This window comes from Athene noctua, chromosome 2 (assembly GCF_965140245.1).
Source record: "Athene noctua chromosome 2, bAthNoc1.hap1.1, whole genome shotgun sequence".
In the NCBI taxonomy this organism is placed as follows: Eukaryota; Metazoa; Chordata; class Aves; order Strigiformes; family Strigidae; genus Athene; species Athene noctua.
In genome coordinates, this window is record NC_134038.1 from 131,238,274 (window position 1) to 131,264,754 (window position 26,481).

The window sequence follows — 26,481 nt, forward strand, 5'->3', positions numbered from 1 at the left end:
AACAAAGATGGTGGGGTTTTTAAGTGTAAAATTAATGGTGCTAGTCCTGAGTCACATAAGCAGGCTGCTGTTACTGCATCGTCCTCATTTTTTCTCCACAGTGTTACAGAGTCCTGAGTGAACTGACTACAGCTGATACGTCAAAGATAAACTGTTCAGAATTAACCAGCTGTTTTTTTTAAAGGGATTTATTATTTCAGTGAACCTCTTCTGCAAAAAAACCTGGTAAGATTTAACAAGATTTTTGTGCTTTCTAACCTAGCTTTCTGCTATTTATGCAAAAGAATATTCTGTGGTAAAGAATATTCCACTTGTGCAGATGGGAGGTGTCTTTAGGTATGAAATGTTGGTTGTTCCATTACCTTATGTACTTACTGTACCTTAAGACCCTGCTAGTACTATTAACCTGGATTAATTAACTATTTCATTTCAAAGCGCAGGAAGTGTGTGACAACCAGTTTAACTGTGCTCAAAGCTAGAATATTTTAGCTAAGGAACAATGGCCAGTTGAATAGATGATAAAAGCTCCTCTCTGAAGTGTTGGGCATAGGTTATGCATTTATGTAATGCCACTATAACTTTCAAGTGTCAGGATCAAACTAGAGCCAGCAAACTGCAGGGTGACGGGAGTACTGGAGCAGAAAACTACTACTGCTCTGAAGATAAACTGTTTCATTAAGTGTGCATTTGCTTTGCTTGCCTTTTTTTTTTTTTTTTTTTTTTATATATGTAACAGACTCTGTGTATTTGATTACCAGAAGTTGTAGACCCAAGAGAAGTATCTTTAAATGAAGGTAGGCTCTTGTAACCTGCTCACTTAGAGAAAGCTTCATTGGCTCACAGGAATTTCCCTAGAGTTCTTCCCTCTGCACTAGTGTGAACTAAAAAGAAATGTAAGTAAATATCTTACACCAGGGGACTGGTAAGTTTGTTCTGAGTTGCAGGGAAGATAAGCCTGCGTATTGCTCATTCCAGCTCTTGCTGCAAAATGTTTAGCAGTCTTTCCTCCTTTCTGACAATGTTTCACCTAAATGAGGCCCTTCTCTGAGTTCCAGAAATGTGGTGATGAGGGACTTACTCCTCATACAGTTGTCAGAATAAGTGAGAAAACCACAGAGTTCTGTAGTGAATGTTTTCATTGTTCCACATGTAAAGTAATTTAACATAGACTTGGGAAAACAGCTGGATCATGGATCTTACTTTTAGGTGTTAGGGTGGTATTTGGCATTTATAAAGGAAAAGGTTATTTAATTCAGAAGTGTAGCCCAAGCTCTCCATTTTTTCATCTTTCTAATACATATTCCTGCAAGACTGCTTGAAATGTCATTAAAAATAAATTGTAGAGATGCTCTCAACAAGGTTAGTCAAACAAAACGTGGCAGGGAGACTGAGTACACTTTTATTAACATTGTAATTTGGATCTGAGCAGCGACCTTTTCTTTTAGCTCTTCTTTCCAGACTCCCTCAGCCCCTGCTCTGCTGTGTGTGCACCCCTCTTTTGTGATGAAACTACAAGCCATGAAGTACAGCCCCTTCTTTCCTTCCTCCTCCAATAGTGTTTTTCTGTCAGCTTTGTTTTATTCATGGAGTTTGAAGCCTCAAGTGCTGGAGTCTGCACTGGTACTGACCAAAGCTTTATGCCCCAGTGTCCCAGTTCTGCTCAGCGCTTCTAGTTTTGGGCCGCTCCGGGGATGAAAAAGGGTCAATTCTTTTACATATTCAAGGTGTTGCCTTCTTTGGAGGTGCGATTTGCCTTTTAAACATTCCCATCTCTTTTCTTTGCCCCATCTTTTTTCCTTTTCCTGTCAGTGGTTTCACCCTCTGCTCTGCAAAGTGCTTTTTGAGGAGTACACGATACCAGATGGATTGCTGTCATTTTCATGCTTCCATGTGGCTGCAGCTCACTTCAGGTCCCTATGTGAAATGGTATGCTGCCTTCAGTAAAGTTACAACGTGTTTTAAAATCAGCCTAAAAGAGCCACTAGCAAAGAAGGAGTTGGAATCATGTTTTATCATTTGATGCTTAAAATACTTCTCAGTTTGGTAGGATGGACAGGTGGACTGGCTCCAAACTCTAGCAGCCAGTTGTGCTAAAGAAGTACGATCTTCTCCTTAGAGAAGAGGATATTCTTTGTAGCAACATTCTTCTAAAAGGAATGTGAATTTTCCAACTGTGCTAAATGTTGCTACAGTCACTATCTTATTTTTTTACTTTTGCACAAAGAGTTGAACAAGCTTTTGCAAAGCTGAGTGGCCATAGAGTTTCAAATTTAGATTTGAATAGAGATGGGAGTTTTGTAAGAATGTTAAATAAAAAGTTGATGTGGGCAGCTTGCTTATTTATTTTCATTGAAACTCTAAAACTTTACTTGAGTAGGTACGTAACTTTGCAGTACTGTTCTTCAGTTGTACAAAACCAAACTGTGGTGTGTGTGAACCCATCACTTTGGCAAGTTGAAGTCAAAAGGCTGGTTTGCTTTGAATTTCTAACCTTGCTTTCAATAACTCCTTGCCCTCTTCTGATTTCTTTCCCCTCCTTGGATAAAATCCCTGCAAGGCAAGGAGCTTTGTCAGTAACTTCAGTCACCTGAAGAATTGGATCAGCTGCCTCCTGCTGCTTCCCAGTTCCACCCTGAGTTTCCTTCCAGTGTTCCCAGCAGCTCTGGATTCTGCATGATCTCGGGTAGTCAAGGTCTCACATCTTCCTCCTCTGTCTAAGAACTGATCAAAAAGACTTAGAAATTAATGTACATTAGTACCCTACACCTTTAAAACCTTGGACTATGATTTTTTTTTTTCCCCTTTCACTGTCCCACATGAATTCTTAACTAACAATCACCTGAATGTTGTGCTGTTAAGTGCTGTCTTTCTGCTTCCTGCCCCTGGATTTGGAGAGCATAACATTTAAGACAAACATTAATTTAGGGCCCAATTCTGAGTATTTGGCAGAAATCAAAATAAATAGGTATGTCTCTGTAATTATTACTTCTAAAATGTTGCCTTCAATCTCCTAGTCCTACTAAATTTGGGAGCATGGCAACATTGTTAAATGTCTGTTCTCTGTTTATCTCAAGTGGAGGATGCGGCTGTAAACTGGTGCCCACACCCTTCCTAGATTTGTAGCCCAGGTGAGCATTCTGCAGGGATTATCATAAATTGTATGAAATGATGCCTGAGGGTCTGAAGTTTTCCCCAGCACAGAAGAGTGCTTCACCAGCACCAGCAGTTCATTTACCATTGAAAACAGCAGGCTTCACATACTACACTGTAGATTCTGTGGAAACTGTAGCTGAACTATGATTAGTGTTTCAAGGTATGTCTAAAACCAATTTTCAAACACTGTTTAGAAAAGCAAACTCTCCTGTTCAGAAGCTGGCAGTGCTTCAATGTGAACAATGAAGTCTTTGTTCCCATTTATCAATGTTTCCCCATTTTTTACCAGAGAATAGGCGGTGTCTCTTTACGCAGATTAGAACATAATTTGTCAGTCTTATCAACCGCATCCTGCTTTTAAAGTATTCCCTGTCAGCTATCTTGGCCTTTATGAGCTTTTCCTTTGTCAGCTCCAAAGCTGCATTTCATGCATCTTGTTTGGACTCATTCAACTAAATATTTCTCAGAATGCATTGGCCATGTTTCCCTTTTAGGTAAGCTTTATGATCTCTAAACGCAGAAGTTGTCTTATCAAATGCAGATCTGAATGTTCACAAATTCACACCAGTCCTGGTGGGAGAGGTCTCAGGCATCAGATGTATCTTGCATCGTTACAAAAGTAGTATTTGGGTCTTATTAGTCACTGTATAACTACTAATACTTTCTCCAGGAGAATGAGTTAGATTCACAGAGCCTTTATTATTTCATATAATGCTATCATAACTGCAAAAAATAGCCCACTGTAAATGCAATTGTGCCAGTCTATGCTTTGGCCAGTGCTGCTTCTTCAAGGAGCTTTCAGCAATACCAACTGAAGACCGGTACCGTACGCATGTGTGGTGGCTCTCTGGTTTGATCTGGTTCTTGCCAAACTGATCAGTCCTGCAGCAAAGAGTTTCAGTATTGCTGAATGGGTCTTTTTAGGAGTCAGAGTTGTGGATTTCATGTATTTTTTCAGCAAAGCTTTTTGAAAGATCCATATGGACTGGTGTTAAGCTACAGCCCTGAAGTCCTTGTGAGCCTCGAAGTGGAGGGAGCATGGGTTACTCTTACATAGAGCATCTAGGAATTTTACTCCTGACATCACTGTAAAATGAGGAAACCGTTTACAAATGTTTAACAGCATGAAAAAAATGAAAGCATTGTTGGAAAAAAGGACACGTTTGCTGTATCCTATTAGCCAAATATATTTGTGGGCTACATGTGGGCCCAGGAGAGAGAGAGAAAGCTATTGTGGCATATAAATGAACCAAAAATGTTAGCCGGTCCTATGGCTTTTGCAGTTAAACAAAGGTTAATTACATACATTCAGCTGGACCACCTAATCTTTTGACTTCTAAACATACAATTGTGTACTGTAGAAGCAGCATCTAGGATGGGTGTAATGAAAGAAAATGCTGGTATGAGAAATGTGGATGTCCCCTGCTAATATATCAAGCAGTAGTAGTAGGGAGATTCTAAACATGGCTGAAGAGAGGACAAACCCTTTTGATTTTACACCTCTGTATTATGCTACTGCCTGGCTTGCTGAACTCCAACATCTGTTTCAGCTGCAGCGTCTCATCAAGGAAACACCTTCATGATGGGTTTTCAGTGTACAGCTGCAACACTTCGTACTTCTGCTGCTGGGCAGCACCTTCTCTATTTAATGCCTGCCCAGACCTTTCCACCTGACTGCCCTCAGGAGCCTTGGGCTGTTCACAATTTTGGTTTGAGGATGAGGCTCACTTTTCTAGGACATTTGCCTGGATGCAGGAGTGTAGAAGCTTGAGTCACCCAATCTGACCCTGTAGCTGCTCTCCTTTGAGCAGGAATCCTGGATAGACTAGATGACTTCTGTGGTCTTTTCCCACCTGAATTACCCTATAATCCTAAATCAGCTTTGCAGGGAGATGTTTTGGCACCTGCATGTTTTTTCTTCAGCTCCTCTGGGTCCAGTTGGTCCCTGCTGCTGCTTTGCAGACAGCTCCCATCCACAGCCCAGAGAGCCCCTGCCTGACTGCCCACAGGGCTGTGTCATGCCCATCTCATCTTTCATGCGTTTTCAGTTTATCGCATTCCTTCCAGAGAAACAGTGGTATTGTGGAACTGCTCATCATTCTGAATAGCACTACACAAAAGATCTTTTTTATTTTCCATTTTATAGAAGAATAGTTAGACTATTCTGTTTTGTCTTAATGCTAACGTATGCTGCCTCCATCACATGGGGAAGGGACTGTTCTGCAGCATTGTGTAAGTGACTAACTACAGGCTGAGTTTGCCTTCCTTCCAATGTTGTGTCCTGGTTAATGCACACTGTGTTTTATGGGTGTAAAGGTTCCCTGTCTCTCTGTTCCTGTACAAGAGTTGTGCCTATTGCATGCTGAACTTGGAGATCACATTTCCTTGGTATGCGGAGCTAGAAGGTTAATTCTGGTATTGGCACAGTTCTTTTCTCTGTTACAAAAGCTTGTAATCTCTGATAGCCAGCAGGTAGCTGCTATTAAAAAAGCCATGAAAAATAATTATAGGCAACGCAAGAACAGGATCCAAAATGTTTTCTCCCACATGGAAGTAATAAAAGGGGGGCCTGCGCTGCTTGCAGCACCTGTGCCTAACTTAAGCCCGGTGCTTAAGAATTACTTCTTGTAATTCTTAAAAAGCAAATACATAATAAACAGGAAACAAACGCAACAAGGCAGGGAACACTTTCCCTTGATGTTCAGTTCAGCATTATTCTGATATTTAGCATTTTACTGCTGTTTCACAAATACATCTGTTCCTTGTTAGAAGAGGAAGCAGGCTGGTTAAAGAAAGTGCAGTTAAAGAAACACAGCCAGTATCCAAAAACTTTAGACCAAGACCCACAGGAGGAAATGTCCAAACAAATACTTGCCTGTGATACCCAGCGGGCAAGTAGAGCACCTGAGGACAGGTGGAGGTGGAGACCAAGGTGTGCTACAGGTATGTCATAAGCGTGAAAGGTCAACATGCATCTGAGAGTGAGAATGATCCGGGTACGATGGTTGGAATGAGTTTTATATCAAATAACTTCTCGATCTGATGTCAGTGCTGCTGTCTCCGATTGCAGCTCTTTGATTAATAGACGCTGCTCTTTTGAAAGCTGGAATGGGCTCTCATTACAGAACAGGATGCTACAGAAAGCAGTGCAAGATACGTAAAAGTAAAAATATTTCCCTGTTCAAAATATACCAATTTAAAAAAAAAAAGGAATGTAGTGAATTAGTGTTCTCATAATGAAGCCTTGTTCTCAGGGCCATATCATGCGCAAGCTTTACAGAGAAGGGGTGTGTTGGGGCACTGCTAGTTTGATTTTACTGGAGGGGTAGGAAGGTAGTTCAGCTTGTACCCCAGGTTGTATCCAGGAGGGCTTATGCTGGGCACATCGAGGCACAATTCAAAAGCAGAGATCAAAATCTTTACTCCTGTCTCAGACCTCTGCACCTCCCTGCACAGCAGTTCATGAGCTCTGGAGCCCTTAACCTCAGATCACTGGGATGAGTAATTGAGAACAAAGTAAAGGCTGCTGCTGCGTAATAGCTTCATTGCCAGCATGACACGTTCTCTGCCTGGCTTTGTGCTGTAGATAAAGCTCAGGGCCCTGGACTCTGTGTTACTACCTCTGCTATTACACTGAGCAGTGACTTCCCTGGGTGCTTGGATTTCCAGAAAGCACTCCTAGGCTTGACATTTATTGCTAGATCTACATTTGCTATTCAGCAGCCTTGCAGTGGTTATAGATGAGGTGGGGTGCTGCAAGGGGATCCATGATGTGATTACAGGGTTATGTTACTCTTTGGCTTTCATACTGTGGTACAGTGCATAAGGGCCCCTTTACAGCTGTGTTCCTGCTTCAGTGTAAAAACCTTGGAAGACGCGTCCCCGCAGTGCTCAATATCTGGTTTGCTGAACATCCTGCTTGCACAATGTCCCATTTAAATATCAGTCCTAAGACAATTTATAAATTTGTCAAACAGACTGAGGAGCATGAAGTAGCTACGGTGGGCAGTAAAAAATGTAGTTTAGTGAGATGAATTAAGAGGTGATTTTAAAAGTCCTCAAACAGCTACTGCTGCTGAGCTGAGTTTTGGAAGTTGTTACTTCAATATAATATGTAAACACCTGTTGATGTCTTGCTATTTGTTTTATAGAAGCGTTTTGTTGTTTTCCTCCTGGTGGCACTGTAGGATAAAGCTGTGGTCGTTGGGGCCCTGTACTGCAGCTGCATCATTTGAGATGCAGGGATTTCTTCTCGCTGACATGGCGAGTTCTGTAATGCTTGACTTGAGGACCAGTACAACATCCTTACTCCATGTTAACCTAAATTACTGATTTGGACTTTAACTTATTTAAGGGAACTTTTGTTGGGTGAATTTCTCCTCTTGAAAAGGAAAGTTCAACCAGCTTATGAATTCTAAACACATCAGAGCATGTCAAAAATCTCAAAAAACCCTGACATATGACTCCTAAATTCTCAAGGATCCTGCTCAAAGTATGGTATTCACTCACACAAGTTTGCCTGTATGCTCTAGATATCCAGCGAGTACTGTGACTTTTGGTTGACTATATCGTATCGTTTATCCAGAATGGAAGTTGAAGATTTCTGTTTTCAAACATGATATTCCCTTCAGGCAGAGTGCAGTTCTGCCTCCAGCACTGCCCTCGTCAGTATGCTTTCTGCTTATTACAGCAACTTGCGTGTTTTGGCAGCCTGTGCCTCATGTAACTTATGATCCGCACAGTTATGCAGTGTGCAGCCTGATGGACTCCCAGTTGTAGTTCTCTGAGGGTCATTGCAATGAAAATAGTAATTTTCAAAACAGGATTTTATCTGTGAATCTCATTATGCTTGAATTAATTGGAAAATACAGCCTTTCTGATCAACAGAAATATATTTTACCCATTAATGTACAGTGTAGTTAAAACTGATAGAAGCTTTCCTTTGAGAAAACATGATGCACTAGGGAGTTGCCCTGAATGAAATAAGGAGTAGCTGAAATTGCCAATTATGTCATGATGGTAATTCAGAAAAACTACTAGCTATTTGCTTTCCATGGAAAAATCACTACTAACTGTCCTCAGCCTCCCTTCCCTGCCCTGCTCTCCACACCCATGCTTGCATGCTCAGCGAGCCCAGGACACCCCTGGGCTAGTGGGCAGCAACCAGGCCACAAAACCCCTGAAATCCTCTCCAAATTGATGTTTTCCACGTGCTGACCCACCCTCCCCTGAGCTCCTCTTCTCCAGGATGTACCCAGGCATGTCCTGGGCTTGGAGGCTTTTTTGAATTGCTGTTCCTTTATTTACTGCTCTGGAAGAGTTTTTTTAAGTGTTCTGAAAGCTTTAAGATGCTGAGAGAGGAGCACCAGCCCAAACACTTCCAGCAGCACCTGGGATTAGCTGAGTTTGCAGCAATTTTAAAGCTAATCCAAAACTCTTTTTGGGGGTTTACTCACATGTCAAGTCTTGTGGTTGCCAGATTTATTCTTGTCAAAACTCTTTATCTACTGTTATTTTTACAGTAAGAAATGGTTTTCTTTGTGTCCCAGCATCAACCAGGCCAGATATTGGAGATCTCTTTTGCCATGCTAATAAAATGCAAAAAATCTCTTTCCCTCTCCGCACTTAGGGAGGTTACAGCTGCTGAAAGCAGAGACTGTGCAACGAGGAAGAGAGCCCACATGTTCTTCCTTTTTTCTTAGAAATGGCTCTGAAATAGGTCATACGTACTGTTAGAAAGCCAAAAAAAGAAAGTCTTTATGGGTCATGTTTTAGAGCTTTATCCATTTGGTTGAATTTCTAAATATTCCTGGTTAGAAAAAAAAAAGTCAAGCTTAAGTAGAATTTGACTCAAAATCTGGGTTTTGTTTATCCCTGAAGCTTAGACCTGATTCTGTCCCTACTAAAAGATGTGATAATATTCCTGAAAGACACTTATATTTAAGGCTGTCTCAAGTAAAAATCTAATAACTAAATATATATTTCTTTGTCTAGCTACCAAGTAGGATAGCTGAGATGTCTGCTTACATTTGCCTGTGCAATTTCAAACCCTTGATCTCCTGCAGCTTCAGCAGCAGCTGGAATTGCTCTGCAACTGGGAAGGTAACAAGTAAGTCAGACTGATATTAAAGGATGACTGATAAAAAGCTTTGGGAGGAATAACAGTAGATAATGGGGATTCAAAGATCTCCGTGCTGGACCTATAGTGTCAGGAGACATTTGCAGGTAGAGCTGGCGTGTCCCAGCCCCCACACCTGCCCATGAAGACTTTGGCACTTTCACCAAGGGTGGAGGAAGAGAAGTTATTTGTTTTAATAAAAGATCTTTCTTAAAAATTCATCAAATTACATGTGAGAACTTGCTTTAAACTGTGTGCTGTGAGCTGGATGCTTTTGCAAGCTTCGAGAAGGGTGTGCTGTATGTACAGATAGTGCCAAACGAGCTAAGAAAGCAGCTACGCAAGAAAAGTGCAGGAATGCTGCAATAAATCTATACTGTCCATTAAATTTTTCTTTTAAAAAAGTGGATGCTGTCTCAGCCATCAGTAAGGTATTTTTATTTCTTTTCCTCCATAGGGAATGTCTTTGATAGCAACTTCCAAATAAGGAAACATGGTAATTGTTTTTCCAAGGATGTTTGAAACTGCAGTGCAAGAAATGTTGCGTATCCTCAGTCAATTTAGGGTAACAGTGAGGAAATTTGAAGATGTAGAAGAAATGGAGGAGTACAGCAAGACAGCCAATGAACAGACAGTGTTATTAAACAGTCTGAATGGGCCCTAGGGACAGACAGCGACTGAACTGACTGAAGGCAAAAGATGAATTCAATTTGATAATTGTTAGCAAGGGACTGAGAAGCATTACTCAAAGTGAAAAGCTGCTGCTGTTCTATGATGAGCAGATGAGGTACTATTTTCATGTTAATTTTCTGACTCTTTTTCTGAATTGTTATAAGTAAGGATGTCAGAAAAATAATTCACCTTATGATTGGTTCTACAGAAAAGAAAAGCCTCTGTTACTCTCTCATTATTCTCATAATTTTTAGCTTTTATGGTTTATAGCATTTGGCCTGGTCTAGCAGAAGATTTAAAGATTTCATGATTGTTTGCTAGTGGAAACTGTAATGCTTTCAGTTAGTAATGATGTTTTATGATTTTATAGAATTTGAGAATAAAGCAGTGGACATTTGGCAAGAGGTGCCCTCTCCTGGTTTATTGATCCATGACACCCTTGAGGATGCAGAGCTGGGTGAGGAGACACCAGAGCCAATGCTGCTAGTCAGTACTGACAGATTTAGAAAAGAGTTGTCCTTTCAGATGGGATTTGTGTATTTTTTCATGGTCTACTAAACATCAGAGCATACCTTCAAAGTTTGCAGTCTGGAGATTTGCAGAAAGACCTGATTAGAAAAGGATGCTTATTTCAGGGTAATCTGATTTGAACAGCATACAGTTTTTAAAAAACCCTTATTTTATAGCCTTTACTTTTGACTCTCTGTTATAAAAGATTTAGTCAAATCTACATGGAAGTGGAAAAGAAAGCAGTGACCTGCTGGATCACACTGGTTTAATTGCATTAAGAAGATTCCTTGTATGCATGTTATAGAGTAACTGCTGCTTTTCTTTAGCATTGTTACGTGGCAAATGGTGTCACTATTTGTACTTATTAAAGCTTGTCAGCTTTACCATAAAGGTTTGCAATAAACATTATACAAGATATTATTGCAAACCCATAACTTCTATCTTCACATTTATTCCCAAATTCATTACTTCCAGTATTTTTTACACAATAATTACTTCTGTCTGCAGATGTAGACCTGAATGCAACAGCTAATCCCATCCCTGAAATTGGAGATTAGAACAGATTTGAAAGATCCTGAAACTTCCTTGCAATTCCAGTGGGCCTTGCTGCTGTGGCTTTCCAAGAGCAGCTAAACCTCAAATATTCCTGACAAGTGTGAAATGAAGCGGATCCCAGAACCTGTTACACTCAGAGGTTTTTCTACAGCTATCCATCAGGTAATCTACAGGAGAGTTTAACTGTGCAAAGTTTTCACCTTTTCTGGATGAAAAGATCTTTTCTCTCTGTCTTCATCTGGATATCTATCTCTATCCCTGTATCTATGTACCTAGCTCTCTCTGTCTAGTTACCTGTATCTATCTGTGTCTTCAATTTAAAGAATTTCTTGCCTTTATCAGTGCAATGAATCATTCCTGCTGAAGGGCAGGATGTCACGTGTACTGTTACTGACTCCAGGCTGCTGTGGGGTGAGAGCCCTTTTGGCATGGGGGAGATGCTGGTGGGTTTTTTTCTTCAGATGATTTTTTCTTCTTTTGAGGATCATATTTTGTGCTAATCTTTTTCTTAAAAATGTCTGTACTGCCTCTTTCTTTTAATATTTCTCACATTGCCTTTGTCATCTAACTGAAATGAATTCTGAATACTTGATTTGAGACCTAGCCTAGAAAAAAGGTTTCTCGATACATCTTGAAGGTTTGACAGTATATTAACACTGTATTTTAGTGTGTTTTAAGTTTTTAATCTACCGTTTCCAGCCAATTTGAAAGCATCATTGTGTTTATCCTGCTTGCTCTTCTTTTTTGCTAAACTTCTGTGTTTATTCCTCTCTTGTTTTGGACATCTGTTGACTATTAAAGGTCTCCAGCACACTGATATTCTTGGTATGATGGCACTGGCTTTACTAATGAACAGTAGTTTGATTCTTTCCATGATCTTTTTGCACCATTAGTAGTCTGTTTGCTTGAAACCTTTTATTTGACCTTTTATTTTATTTACTGTTTATGTCCCAACTTTATATGTGGCTGATTTTATTACAAGAGTCCATCTATATTATTTATTGTGCACTTTGAAGCAATTTGTGTTTCTGATGCAAAAAATCCTAACAGACTTATTAAAAGTTGTTTCAAATTTTACTTTCTCTTTTTATTTTTCTGTGATATGAAGCTAATTACTGATTTCAACAGCTTGACTTCTGTTCTACACCAACTCCCTTCATTTTCAGGATATCACAGGACACGTAGTACAAGGTAATGTCCTTGAGTTCTACTGTTCCATGTCACACAGAAGTTAATTGTGCCCTCAGGTTTTTGGGGTTTTTTTGAGTGATAATCATGTTAGTTCTGAATATAATAAGAGCAGGACGTTTTTTGGGGGCTGCTGTCAGTTTTTTCTTTTCTAATTTGAAACTCACTAAAAAGACCAGAATTTTGGAAAAAAATAATTTAAAACTTTTAAACTGTACTTCAAGCACATCTTTCCATAGAATTAGGTTTGCATCCTATCTGCTGCAAATTAATTCATTTTGTATGGTACATGCTATCATTTGGTTACACGGGGGGGAAAAATTGTGCAAGCAATTGTTTAAACATATCAAGAATTGTTCATACTCCCTGGGTAGATACTATTTTTTTGTTTGCAAAGAAATAAAAATGCATGACTCTCTATCAGGTATTGCTTTCCATTTTAATCACATACTCATTATTTTAAGTTTTAATGATACATTCATATAGGATTATGGCTAAAAGTAGAAAGGATGTAAGTACACATTTATATACATGTTTCAGTGCTTTTCCCTTTTTTAATTTAGTAGCATATATTAGAGTGAAATAACTTTTTTTAACACAGAGGCCCTGAGAAATTGAAATGTACTAACTAGCCTAAAGGACATGTATCCTGTTTTAAATGTAATTCTGAATTAAAGTCCTACCTTTATAACTGAAAAGATTATATTGGTGTTAATCCAAATGTGCTTTAACAGGGGAACCAACCCCTCAAATTACTTATAGGTATGGTATTTACATTCCAAAGAGGTACTCTAATTAATGGAAATCTTAATTTATGTGTCTAAATGTTGTTTTAAGAGTGCTAATTTCAGGAACCACTTACTCTTGTTTAAAACTAGAGCATATTTTATTCTTCCATACAACTAAGAGACCTCTGTTATGAAATGCTAAGTGTAAACATTTTTGACATTTTAATCCTAAAACCAGAATCTCATCATTGCCACAGGTTGTAGTAAGAAAATATGGAGGGAAAAATTTGGAGGGAAAATGTATGTTCCCGTGTGTGTGTATGTGTGATTTTAAGTAATTGTTATGGTGTTGCAGATAACATATGTTATACAGAAATCTAGTTAACGTGAATATCATAGTGGGGAAGCAGTAGAGCGTGGTAGTAATATATTCATGTTAACACATTATTCTGGATTCTTCTCAGGCAGTTCTTCCTCAATACACATGAACTTCCAGCTTTAAAAACTCCAAACAGCAGTCATTTCTAGAAGAAATATGAAATTATTAATTTTCCTGAAATGTTTAGAAAAACACATGTTACAGCTCCATAGAATTCTCCTGTACTGAAAGATGAAATTGAGTACTTAAGACAATTTATTGGGGATGAGCTATATGATTTTTGTAAATTAAGTCATGCATTACTGATAAGCAACCTCTTTGAAGTCCATGCCTCACTCACTAAGCATGTGGACCTAAAGCAGTTAGTACTGTCTGCTTGGATTTCCAAAACATAAGACCCCTCCCCAAAGGAAAGTTACACTGGTTTGAGAGGGACAGTCTTCTAATTTGTAAGTGGTGAAAAGAATAAAACAAAGGAAAGGGGATAAATGGTCAGTGAAGTCACTAGAGGATGTATGCTGTGGTCTGTCCTACTCAACGTAGTTAGTTGTAAGTGATCTAGAGAAGGGAGTAAAAAGCGAGGTAATAAGGCTGGTGACAATACTGTGTTACTCTGAAGTAGTAAAGAAAAGGAGTGACTGCAAGAAATTGCAGAAGCACCTTGTGATATTGACTGTGTAGGCTGTGAGTAGAAAAGGAACTGAGTTTTGATAAATGTGAAATGATACGCAAGGGGAAAAATGATCGTAAATTCACATATAATATGATGGGTTTTCAGCGCATCCTATAGATGAAGTCGTAGAATTATGATCTATGAAAATATCGCCTCCAATCTCAGTAATGGTCAAAAAATCAAATACAATGTTAGAAACTGTAAGATAAGGAATAGAAAACAAAGTAGAAAACCTCACTGTGTCACTGTATAAATCCATGACTACCTTCTGGTCCCACCATCTCAAAAATGTTCAGACAAACACCATGGTTGATCAAAGGTATAAAAGATGATATAACATGTATATATAGTATGGGAGACATTTAAATGGACTAAACCTTTTAAGCCTGGAAAAGAGGTGATTGAAGCAGGACCTGATGAAGGCAACTTACTTATTCATCAGTCAATGCAGGTTTCTCGACATTCTTTTTCTGTTTCAAATCTATTGTTGGTACCATTACAACCTCCATACCAGAACTGGCCACAGGAATTGCCATTCTTGTCATAATACCATTTCACCACATAGTTCCGACAATCCCCTGGTTTCATAGGTTCCAAGCACCGTGGATCTGAAAGAATATCAGTAAGAGTTAGCTTGGATTCTGGGGATAAGTTGTGTTATCTTAGAAATGCCTCCTTCATAAGACCACCCCCCATCTCCCCTTTTTTTAATTTCTTTTAGTGCCTGGAAGAATATATGCCTCTTTAAAATTTGTAGCCAAATTCCATTTCTATTAATGAATTATCTGAACAGGCCTAAACCAAATACAGGATCCATTTGAAATGAGACTGCTTAAATCCTGATGTAAGAACCAAGATACTATTTAAATACCTAAGCAAGGGTTGTTTGTCATCTAGGTTTGAAAATCTGTCTCTCACTGTGTGTGATGTCTGTAGACAGAGGACCCAGAAAAATAAAGATGATAAAATCTAGTAATTATATTGGGGAGGGAGTATGGTTTGTTCGTTGGGGTTTTTGGGTTTGGGTTTTGGGTTGGGTTTTTTTTTGGTACGGACTTGCTACTCAGTGTCTGAGGACAGTATTTATTACTTACCTTTTCGGGTTGTTGCTACTTGTGTTTGCAGTACAGTTAGGTGGTGATCTTCAGTAGCAGTTACATTGAACAAAGGGTTGAGAACTGGACTCTGAGGTCTGATTTCAGATATGTCATAAAGAGGGGGAAATTTCGATTCTGTGTGAGCAGGGGTGGTCACAGTATGATCCTGAGCAGATCGCAGCAGCTCAGTGTATCTGGTCTGTGGTGGACTAAGCTGTAAAAGGAGTCAAAAAACTTATAACTTAAAATTCTGTCTGGACTCAGATGCCAAGAGAAAAAAATGGAGAGGATTACGTAGGAAACCTTTGCTAAGTAACATGAAAAAATACTATTAACAGCTAGTGGGTTTGGACCTCCTTCTAGTGATTACTCAGTACGTGACCATAATTTTCTGTCATGGAATGCTGAATGAAAAGGCAAGGTAATGCCTTTAGTCACTAAGCTGAATTCATTCAGCTGAAGCAAAATTTCAGTAACCACTTGGTCTGTAATAGAAATAAAACAAAAAATGGGAGCAATTGTGGGGTAAATCAGTGCTTCTTAACATCTAGTACACTCACTGGGAATGATCTGACATCTTCAATCTGTCAAGAAATGGAAAATGGCAGGCAAGAGGAATATGGTGCTTGTTATTGATAGAAAGACGCATGCTCCTCCAAAGATCATTTTAGATGTGGAATCCCTTAAGTACAGCAAAAATTTCCAAAACTTGTGTTATGGGAACCACATACTATTAATAACATGTGTCCATGCCTGTACCATGCCAAGTGACAAATCACCCATTTTTCTCTTTCAAGTAACAGCTGGCTAAAATCATTAGAATTTTGGAGTTTACCTTGATAAAAGTGTTAAGAAACCAACCCTGCTCTTCAAATTAAGACTATTATACAAAAGTTTGCCTCTCTAGTGTTTCAGCATATTCAGGAAGATTTGAAAGGGTCTTAGTATAGTATAGTACAGATGTCTGTGTGAATGCCACACACCCATTACCTACTGAGAACAGGAAGGAATTTGATGCTATTCAGTATCTGCCTGTTTACATGTCACTACTGACACACTTAGTTTAAGAAAACTCCTCAGAGTCATTGGGACTGTGAAGTCTAGGTGACCTGTAAATGTGTGGACAATTAATCTAGTCCTTTGCATATTGCATTTCTTCTCCAGATTTACAAAAAGGCTGTGTTTCTTTCTGATAGTAATTCAACAGTTTTGAAAATTTAACTCTAACCATGGCCAGCCAGAACCAAGTGTGTGAGCCTCTAATAATTCAGAATTAATTTTATCTCTGATCCTTATCGCATGCTTTATGAAGTCAGCATCTACAAATCCAGGTTTACATTTATTTTTCTTAATGATACAGAATGTCAAAATTGACCCTCAGTGTCACACAGATCTGTCTGGAGGTATTACAAGCCCCAAACCTCAATGAATCACACTTCTTATTCAAAGAAATTAAACTTAATTTTGAAAGTGAACTATTTAATTATGAATGATATTACGTAAACAGTAATCCAAAGGATTAATACTGGCTAATCTATTGACTCTGCAGTAAATCAGTTATATTTAATTAGCTCAAATCTGTATTCAATTCACTCAATATTTAAATACCAGTATCATGGTCCCCACTATATCTATTCCATGCAGCTGCAGCGGTTTATACATCTAATATTTCAACAGGTTATAGGGACAAGCATTGTCTAATTTTAGGCAAAGCAATATAAACACCCTAGGGAGTTAGTGCTAGTATACTGTAAAGGTGACAAATATCCTACTCTGATACTAAGACAGTGGCTAAAAAAATACCGAAGACCTAAGAAGGGAACTAAGTTGATACACACCCATAGAAAATATTTATCTACTGCATTAAAACTCCACTTGTCTTGTCTATCTGTGCAGCAGCACTGTGCTGGGGGGTAGATCCCCAGTGCAGGGCAGGAGGAATTTAAAGCTGGACAAAGAAGAGCAACAGGAGTGAGGAGTCCTAGAAGTACAGCCCAATGTGGAAGACAAAACAGTACTAAAGGCTCAATAACACCTGGCAAGTGCATGACCATGACAAGAAGCATTGTGCTAACCATCAGCTTGCACATAAATAAATGCCTTCTACACTGTGTATCTAGCTGCTTCAATAGAGACAGATTTTTTTATGATTTTTAACTCACTTTTAAGATGAATAAGAACTACAAAAAATGAGGGCTGTTGGCATTTATTGCAACTAAGAAACAGTATTGCCCCTTTCTTCTGTGATCTTTTGTTCTCAACAAATAAGTTCACTCTAACTGTAAAGGTTTTGTTCAAATCTTGTTTGGTCTAACCAAATGATACATTATTTGCATATTAAAGCACTGGTAAATGGTGAAATAAAGAGTATTTGAATTCAAATAAAGACACATCTTTTAAAAACATTTGATAACTGTTGCTTCTTTACTTACTGGGTAACTGATTCCTTCTGTAGGGAGCACATGAATCTCTGAAGTTGTCATTTTAGGTAACTGGCTATTAGTATCTTCACTAGCAGTTTCAGATTCTGGACTTGGATATGGAGATAAAACATCTTTTCTGGTGTAGACTTCAGACACATTCTCGCAGATTTTTGTGATCAGTTTATTTTCAAGAGCTGAAAAGATTAACAAAAGGATGAAATACATTAAGGGTAATCAAGAAAAGTCATAATGATTCACCACAAGCTTTCAGTGTGGTATTAACCCTAAATCTTTAATGGCAGTGACTTGTGAAAGACCATCTTCTAAAGTTATGTCAAAATGCAAATGAGAAGCAATGAAGTAATGCAGTCTCTGAACTATTTGATTTTAAGGCCCTTCTGTTCCTTTAAGAAGAAACATGAAAATACCAAGTCCCTTTTTTAAGCAGAAGTCATAGCTCAACAGTGAAGAAAGAGTGAAGGAAAGAAAGTGTTTACGTGTAAGAAGGAAAAATTAAAACTGGGTGACGCATTCTACTTATTTGCACAAAAAAAAAAAAAAATCAGTGGCTGGGAATACTTTTATGTTGAATGCTGGAGCATGAGCCAGAGTCCTAAATTTAATCCCAGCTGGGACCAGAACCTTAGCCTGGACTCCCATGTTAGCACTTTATATCCAGACTTAACTCCATCTATAGGTTCAGCATAGCAAAATGTTTATACATAGGAAAAATATACTTTATAGGGCTAGTCTGGTTAGTTTAGATTGATTTTTTTTTTTTTTTCATTATAGGTTTCCTCTGGATTTTCTCCTGATTCCAGGTGTGGCCACAGGATTTTTTCAAGCCACAGTTTGAAATATACAATATACTATCAGACTCCATTCCCTTATGTGTTGCTCCACCACTTCTCCTCTAGAATCAGGATGAAAGTGTAGGTTTTCCTATGGTTTTCAGGAAAAAAACCCAAAAGAGTGCTTGTAAGAGATGGCTGAGGGACTCCAAGACTGACAAGAGCCATATGAAATAGAGAGAGCAAGAGACAGAGATGTTGCATCAAGGTGGAAGGAAACCTGCACCTCTCTGGAATGGTTTTAAGCACAAAAGGACTGTGAGGGAAGGATGAGGCAAGCTCTCGTAAAAGAGGAGTGTTCCCAAAGAAGGCCTTGGCTCAGAAAACTAATGTTCATTGTGTTCTATTGTTTCTGCAAGAAGTAAAAATTTGGTAAAGGTTTCATTTGGCCAAAGAAGAAGAGAAACAGAAGAAAGTGCTGCATCCAAAAGAGAAATGTAAGTTGCCATTCAGCAGGCTGCCTTGCCTTGCTCTGGGAAAGGTCAGACTCTCCTATATGCTTACTTCAAGTTTCCTCTTACTAAAATAGTTTCTTTTACCTGAAAGTGTCATGAAGTCATCTATCTGGTAGACATGTTCTTCATCAGGGTCTGTTGCAATCAGCTGCATTTCTCTCAGAAAGTCATCGTAATGAGGATCAGTCATTTGAACAATCCCAATGACAAATATCTCAATATTTGTAGCATGGGCCTCTCTTACTACAGTATTCAGTTGTACTTTATCACGACTGTCCGCTTGTCCATCTGTTATTACAACAGCCACTTTTCTTACTGCTGGGCGTGCTGCCTGAAATAACTGAATGGCTTTTTGGATAGCAGAAGCTGTGTACGTGCCTTCTCCGAAGTAGGGCATTTTATCAACAGCTGATTTCAGTTGTTCTTTGGTTGTGTATTGCTTCAGAGAAGAAACCAATTGTACTTTATGGCTGAAGTTGATAATGCCAATGCGGGTTGTAACGTGGTTGGCCGATACCTTGTCAATGACTGTTTTCATAAAACTTTTGATAATATTGAAGTTATCTGGTCCAACACTTTCTGAACTGTCAATGACAAATACTAGTTCCAGTGGTGTTACTCTGCATCTGATACCACAACCTAGAAGAATAACCATTTCAGACATTTTATGAGAAGCCATCTTCATAAAAATGAACTAATATATCAGACCTACAGTCAGTTAAAGCTCAGTTAACAGACTAATTTATAGTTGCTGATACTGATAAATAGAAATAGAGCTGGACCAAATTACTTCCAGTATAGCTCTGGCAACACAGTGATCATCGTTTTCATTGGTATCCTTACGCACAAACACACAGAAGACAAATCCATTCAGTTAAAATAAATTGTGTTTTATTAGAACTACTTTTTTCCCCTACTGGAATGCTTACCACATATTTCACTGATGAGTCTGATAACTTCCTCTCTCTGAAAAAGAGCACGAATTATTTTTTTGTGTGTTCTAATTTTAAGAATGCTGAAATCTATTTATTTTCAAAAATACGAGCACTGTAATGCCCCATAAAACACCCTTGTGTAACATCAGATAACCTTTAAATATTTCCCCAATAAACTCCTATCTTTTAAATTAATTCATGTACATACTTACTGAAAGACCGGGTTCACCTTTTTGTCCCCAAATTCCCTGAAAACATGTAGGGAGAGATAATTAACAAAAGCTAAATTTGTTTAATTTCTATGTGTAAAATTAAGTAATATGAAAATGTGTTTTACCTTTGGTCCTGGAGGTCCTAGGTCTCCAATCTCTCCTTTGGCACCTTTGCTCCCTGGATCACCTTTATCTCCATAGTCTCCCTAATTTAAAACCACCGTATTAAACAGTCAGTAACTCCCAATTTTGTTGATAGTCAGAGCTGGAGTTATAGTTCAATGAGCTTTTACAATACATTTTCTGATTTTTTTTTGTGTGTGTCTAGTTTATCTTGTATGTATTATGAAGAGAACATCTGAAAGTTGGTTCTCAGAGAAAGCAAGATGGGCAGTAAAAACATCTCTAAGAAATTTCTATTAAAAATTACCTTAATTTAGGAGTGAGGGGTAAAAACATCTTTATGCAAATGTCAAGAATATATAATTTTGTACTCTTCTCTGATTTTCTTGAACTCTAAAGCAATATTTATACTGGACCTATGTTAATTCAAACCTATAGAGAGATATAACTGCCTCAGATCAGCCAATGTACTGAAATTCACACCAACTTTATATAGAACCCACATGAAAAACTGGGAACTTGCAAAGATCAAAAGAAAAGGCATGCTTGGACTGTTACATCCATTAAAAAATACATAGTTTCACATGTAGAAGCAATTCTGTACTTTTTTCCTCAACTGACTAGAACTTCTGATTTCCAAAAAGAGAAAAGGTTCAACGTTCTGCTATTTCAAGAGAGAGTTTTCACATAATGCGGGTATGAAACATACTAACAAAAGATTCAGGTTCTAAATTAGACATGTCTTCAAGAAGGCAGGACAGATTGTGCAGGACAGATTTTTACTTCTTTCTAGAAGGTACTGACCACCTTACATTTACTTGAAACTTTAAAGCTTAGAAATTTATCTAGATTACTGTCCACTTTGATATTACTCCTCATTATTACCCAGCCAATGGAACCACATAGATATCTCCTGTGTTACAGCATTTGCTGTGGTGATTACTATCAATTTTAAGGAATCTTTTTCACTCTTTCAGTCCGATTCTGATTTTATTCAAACTGGTATAAACCTGAAAATTGTACATAGCTCCTCACACAGCATTAAGAAAACCAGTGTCCACTAAGTAAGCTCTTGGAAGACAGTTTCTGTTCTATTTCAGAAAATTATAATTATCTAGCAAAGGATATTACTTTCTATTACCTGTCCATTAATTGAATCTAAACTTATCAAAGTTAATGTCAGAATAAGGGAGAGCAAATACAATCTACTGACTGCAGTGGTGCTGCTACTCTCTTACACATAAATATACTAAAACCTGATCTCTTTGGTATTTGGCACTTACATGAAATTCCAACTGAACTAAACCATTCCTTTTAATGTGTGACAAGTCTGCTATATTATTAGCAAACAGAAAAATTGTGAGTATTTGGAGAGATTTACATTGGGTCATGACGATTAGTCAGTATACAAGATTAATAGGGAGAACAGTGAAAATATTGTGATTATTATTATAGTATGTAGCATTTGGCATCTGAGAGGAAATATAATTAGGAGGCAGAAATTTGAATCTGTGTGAAATAGCTTGATATTCACTGTTGCATAAAAGCTCCAAGCTGCAGTAGCTTGAATACCACAGAGTCTGAGAAAGTGCTATATAATGTGAGCTAGGGTAGACCATAGTACTACCCTGAACATCATTAGTGCAGGCAACAAATGGCTGGGGCTCTGAACAGGTACTGTCTGCCTCAGGTGACTACAGAGGGGATTGAACCCTTATTTGGGTAACTTCTTAAAGTTAGGGAGCCTGATCTCTCTGCTCTCCCATGAAGACTGCCATGGCTTTTTTCCTCAGGCTTTCCAGACAGAGCCTTCACAATAAATTCAATATTTCAGCTATGTTGTAATTATTGCAGGGAGGCTGCCCAGCTGGCCCAGGCATATGCTGGGAATCAAAGGCAGTGTACTGTCATGCATTTACCTCAATGCTCATTCTGCCTGGGCACACAGTTCTCGCTTGTGTACACACATGTTTGGTCTGCACATCCACACTGACCATGAACCTCAGTTTTCTTGGGCTAGGCTGCTCCCATCAGAAGCTGCACATTTGAAAATCACTAATAAATAGCCACAGTATTTAAATTCTCTTTGCACAAAATTTGTTAGATGGGAATAGGTATGTGTAGGAAATTCTTATAAGGAAGTTGATCAGTAAGGAAAGATTCAAGGTTGGGCTTCAATTATTGTAAAAAAAAAAAAGTCAAATAAAACAAAGCCCTTAAAAGACATCAGTCAAAAAGCAATTCTGTTTTTTGTCAAAGCCTGGCAAATAAAAGGTTGTTTTGTAATACCTGAAAAATATCTAAGATAACTGAATACATAATTTGACTAAATAGTATTATCCTGATAACAGGTATGACCTCATTCTAGATCCTCCTTCAGAGCCTGGTCCTTACTAACAGTTAGGATTTTCACAGACTCCAAAGATGACAGTAAGTAGTAGCCACTTACCTTGCTAGCTACACAAGGCAATGTCTTTGTCTTCTATTAATCTTCAAAGACCTGTCATACCAAATAACCAAGAAAAGAAGAAAAAATTCCCTTTTTTTCCTTACCACAAACCTAGGATTTACCTTTGGTCCAGGAAGGCCAATTCCTATTGATCCCTTTAGTCCACGAAAACCTTGATTTCCTTTTTCTCCCTGAGCAGAATATGGAAAGTAAGTTTAACTGAAAATGAAAGTAAAATCTATGCTGTATCTATTCACTTCATAACATTCTGCATCACAGAGCAAGCCAGATATTTGTATTATGCAATGAAGCACCTAATTTTAAAGACAGAAGTTGTCTGAAGCTGGAGAAATAAGCAATTTGGTACGATTCAGAACACAATGAGGCTTTTATAAAGTATATAATGAAGAACTTATTCCTGATTCCCGAACCAGGTAAAAGACAAAAGTAACCTCACTGAGGCTTGGACAGTTATTCATCCATCTACAAGCAGTAAAACAAGGTCCAACACAAAGGTTCTCTCTACACACCCAGACTCTCTGTTGGGTTGACTTAGTTTTTCTGATCTTAAGTAAATAAAAAGACATCTCTGCTTTTCACAGTGTGGAGAGCAGAACTTCTGCTGATACTTCAAAAGACAGTGTTAGTTCATCTACAAAGTTCAGATTTGTTTATAATGGTTGTTACATATGCCTTGCTGCATGCACAGACTTGAAGAGCATGTTCATGCTAGCAGTATGGCCATACAACATGTTATAAAATAGGTACAGAAAATCCTTCACAACATCTGGCTTCCAGAAACTTTCCTGCTTCATTTAATAGGGTAACACTGATATTTTTTTCAGATTAACTGTTGTATACATTTTAAACACTGCTAGAGATGATTCTATTCCCTGGTACATAAATGCTTCTCCACAGTTCACATTACATACATCATTCACGTAACAGCAGTGCCCAGTGCAGATACCAAGACCAGCTCCAGAGAATGTCAATGAGATCAGGAGCAGTCATCACCTGTACCAAACCTAGCCTATGAGATGCAAGTACAGTGTTAGTTAATTTTTCAGTCAAGAGCTCTCAGACTGTCTTGCTAAAGCATCTTTTATTAATACTTGTACAGCTGCTCACAAATGGGCCTAAAGGGGTTATATTGCTTGTAATGGGCAGAGAAATACAAAAATGTTTCCAAATTTATCAAGACTCCAGCCTTCACCAAAGGCACGCTAGTGCAGAAGGACTGACCACTGTCCATTTCTGCTGTGCTAGATAGTGGCTTATGGATTTCTGCAGGTGGAGAAGCAGCTGTGGAGTGCACAGGCAAGTCAACCTCTTCCTTGTACTCAAGGCTCCTGACTCCCATGAGCTGGGAGTTCATCAGGAGCTAGACAATGAGATGCAGCTCCTAGAAGAGGCAGTATATTACAAGTTGTGGTCCATGGCTGGTTTTCCTTGTCCAAATTCTAGATTTGACTCAGATCCTGCTGAGATGGGAGCTTCTGCTTGCACACGTGGGTGTTGTGGTCTTGCCCTGTGCTAGGCAAAGGCATCCACTGCACTTCACATCTCCACTGGAACACTGCCTCTACAGCCCTACCCTGTGGGAGCCTCTTGGTCTGCTAGACCTAACTCAGGGAGCTAAAATGCTCTGTTTGTCATTGGGAATACCTATCACTGACTTGCTAACTAGCTGCCTCTTGCCTCTGTAAGCAGAACTTCTCCCACCGCCCCCTCCCCAATTTTTTACAGCAGCAAAAATTCAGACACTGTTATGTAGACTCAGGAGACTGGAAACGAAACTGTGATGCACCAAATTACATAGCTGATTCACTAGGGGAAAAAAAAACAATTCCTGCAAACAGAAATATTCCTAAAGCAATGGGATACACAAGGCAATTTATTTCGTACCGTTGTAGGAATACACAGTGACTATTTAATCTAATTTACTTCAAGTCACTTTTTAGCAGGACTGTGTTTCCTGGGTCCTTCATGTAGCTTAGTAATGCAAATGGCTTTTAAACATAGTGAAACAATGTGCCAGCTTGATTCAATGCTATCCTTCCTGACTAGGGTCATCACACAGCTTCCTGATTAACACCTCTGCACATCTGCAGAGCACATATATATATATGAATGAGAATTAGGATATGCTGTGTATTCCAGTGGCCCTTCACTAATAATAAATATCAGATCTGACAAAACTATAGATTTATTGCTGCCATTTGTTACAGCCCATCTGACATTGTTAGGATGGTGTTCAGGCAATGAAAACTGAATAAGACCTACTGTTCTAAAAAAATTCATACCTGTACAGCTGAATTTCTCACCAGAACACATGTGAGCTTTATCCTTTAAAATGTCAACTGCAGAATCAAATCCTGTTTCCTCTATTCATGCAATCAATCAGCATAAGAAGCACTTATCATAGATACCATAACCAAACATTTAGTAAAACCCAAGAAGTATGCTGTATTGATTTAAAAATATTTATTGCTTTGCCAGTTCAGTCCACTTAGATAATTAAATTCAAACTTGACCATCAGGCTTATCATAAAAACCAAAGTGGTATGCATGTAAAAATACAGACCCTTGAATCCCTGACCCTAATATCCTGCTAGATTACTGATCAATAAGCAGACTTATGTGTAAAAATGTCATTCTATGAATTGAGTGCAGATCTGAGAATGTCTAGACTGTGGTTTTGAAAGGAAACCAAACATAAAAAAAAAAGAAGACCTGTGAATGTAGCTATCAACATAAAGTTACGCAAAAACCATCTCATTTTTGACATTCCATTCTTACCATACACAGACTGAGCTATATGTACATATAAAAAAATACTTGGAGTGATATTAATAGTTCAAATGCAGAAATATAGTAGCTTTAAGCTGATGAAGTGTGGCCAAAAGGAATGAAGCTTGACATGGCTGTGAAGAGACAGAAGGATAGAAGAGACAAACAGAAGCTCAACAAGCATCAGCATATGGAGGAAACAGGTATTATGGGATTGCCAAAGTCATTCAGAAATAAATTGTTCCAAAGAATTATATAAAAATAATCTTATTTTTTAAAAAGCAGTTGTTAAGGGAAGAAAATTTAAATGACAAGACTGTATCTACACAACTTGTGGAATGCTACAGAAAAAAACACCAGCTGAGTAGGATCCACCGCATCATTAGTTTTGATTTCAAACCCAAAGACAAAGACCCTCCACAAACAGAGCACATATTACTTTCCTACATGCCTAAATTCCACATCCTTTTATTACAAACATGCTTTTGTCTGACAATGTGTGTCAGTGGACCATGTTCTTCCACTGGAAAACTTCCATGATGAAACTCAGTTCTCTACACTTCTAAAGTACACTTTAATAATTATTCACAGCAGTGCCAACATAACATCCAAATCTCTGTGTGTATCTATGTAGAGATAGACAGACAGATAGATAGATGTGTATGTACACACTGAGAATATTTTGACTAATCTTTATTTTTTCTCAGGAACAGAAAAAATATTACATAATCTCTATTTTTTTTTTCATGGATCATCAGATGAACATGGTAGCTGAAACATTTCTGTTCAGAATGTCTTTTGGACTTTTATAAATAACCCCACATACCCATAGAATTATCAGAGATATTTCCTAAGTATTAGATTCTGGAAACGCATCAGAAATGTCTATTAAAGCCAGGCAGGAAATAGTTTTCCTATACCATAAAGCCATAAAGCCTTACAGAAATTTTTCTGTTTTCCACAAGAAATAGAACAAAGAGCCTTCAGAGATTCAACAAATGAAGAAGATAAAATAAAATAAGAAGTTCCTTATGCTCTCACATTAAAATACATAATAGCTTTGTGCTTCCTGATAACAATTAATACAGAAGAAAACTGCAAACAGATCAGAACCAAAGGTCTAGACAGTCATGACTTTAATCGTGTATCTAACCTCTGCCTAGGAAACTC

At 38.3% G+C, this 26,481-nt stretch overlaps 1 protein-coding gene and 1 long non-coding RNA gene across 2 annotated transcripts in view; one reads left to right on the forward strand and one right to left on the reverse strand.

The window, feature by feature from the left end:
* Positions 1-83: 83 nt before the first annotated feature.
* LOC141957977 (uncharacterized) lies at positions 84-11,245 on the forward strand. The gene is made up of 3 exons (XR_012633215.1): positions 84-225; positions 9,148-9,262; positions 10,961-11,245. It is a non-coding gene; the product is annotated as an uncharacterized LOC141957977 (long non-coding RNA).
* A 1,384-nt stretch (positions 11,246-12,629) lies between these two features.
* The window catches only part of COL28A1 (collagen type XXVIII alpha 1 chain), a 68,059-nt gene continuing 54,207 nt past the window's right edge, over positions 12,630-26,481 (reverse strand). The window contains exons 28-36 of the mRNA XM_074900327.1: positions 22,644-22,712; positions 20,075-20,155; positions 19,950-19,985; positions 19,732-19,768; positions 18,887-19,441; positions 17,506-17,690; positions 15,071-15,287; positions 14,408-14,584; positions 12,630-13,448 (exon numbers count right to left, since the gene is read on the reverse strand). Coding sequence (XP_074756428.1) covers positions 14,415-14,584; positions 15,071-15,287; positions 17,506-17,690; positions 18,887-19,441; positions 19,732-19,768; positions 19,950-19,985; positions 20,075-20,155; positions 22,644-22,712 — 1,350 coding nt within the window. The 3' untranslated portion in view covers positions 12,630-13,448; positions 14,408-14,414. The remainder of the gene's footprint in view (positions 13,449-14,407; positions 14,585-15,070; positions 15,288-17,505; positions 17,691-18,886; positions 19,442-19,731; positions 19,769-19,949; positions 19,986-20,074; positions 20,156-22,643; positions 22,713-26,481) is intronic.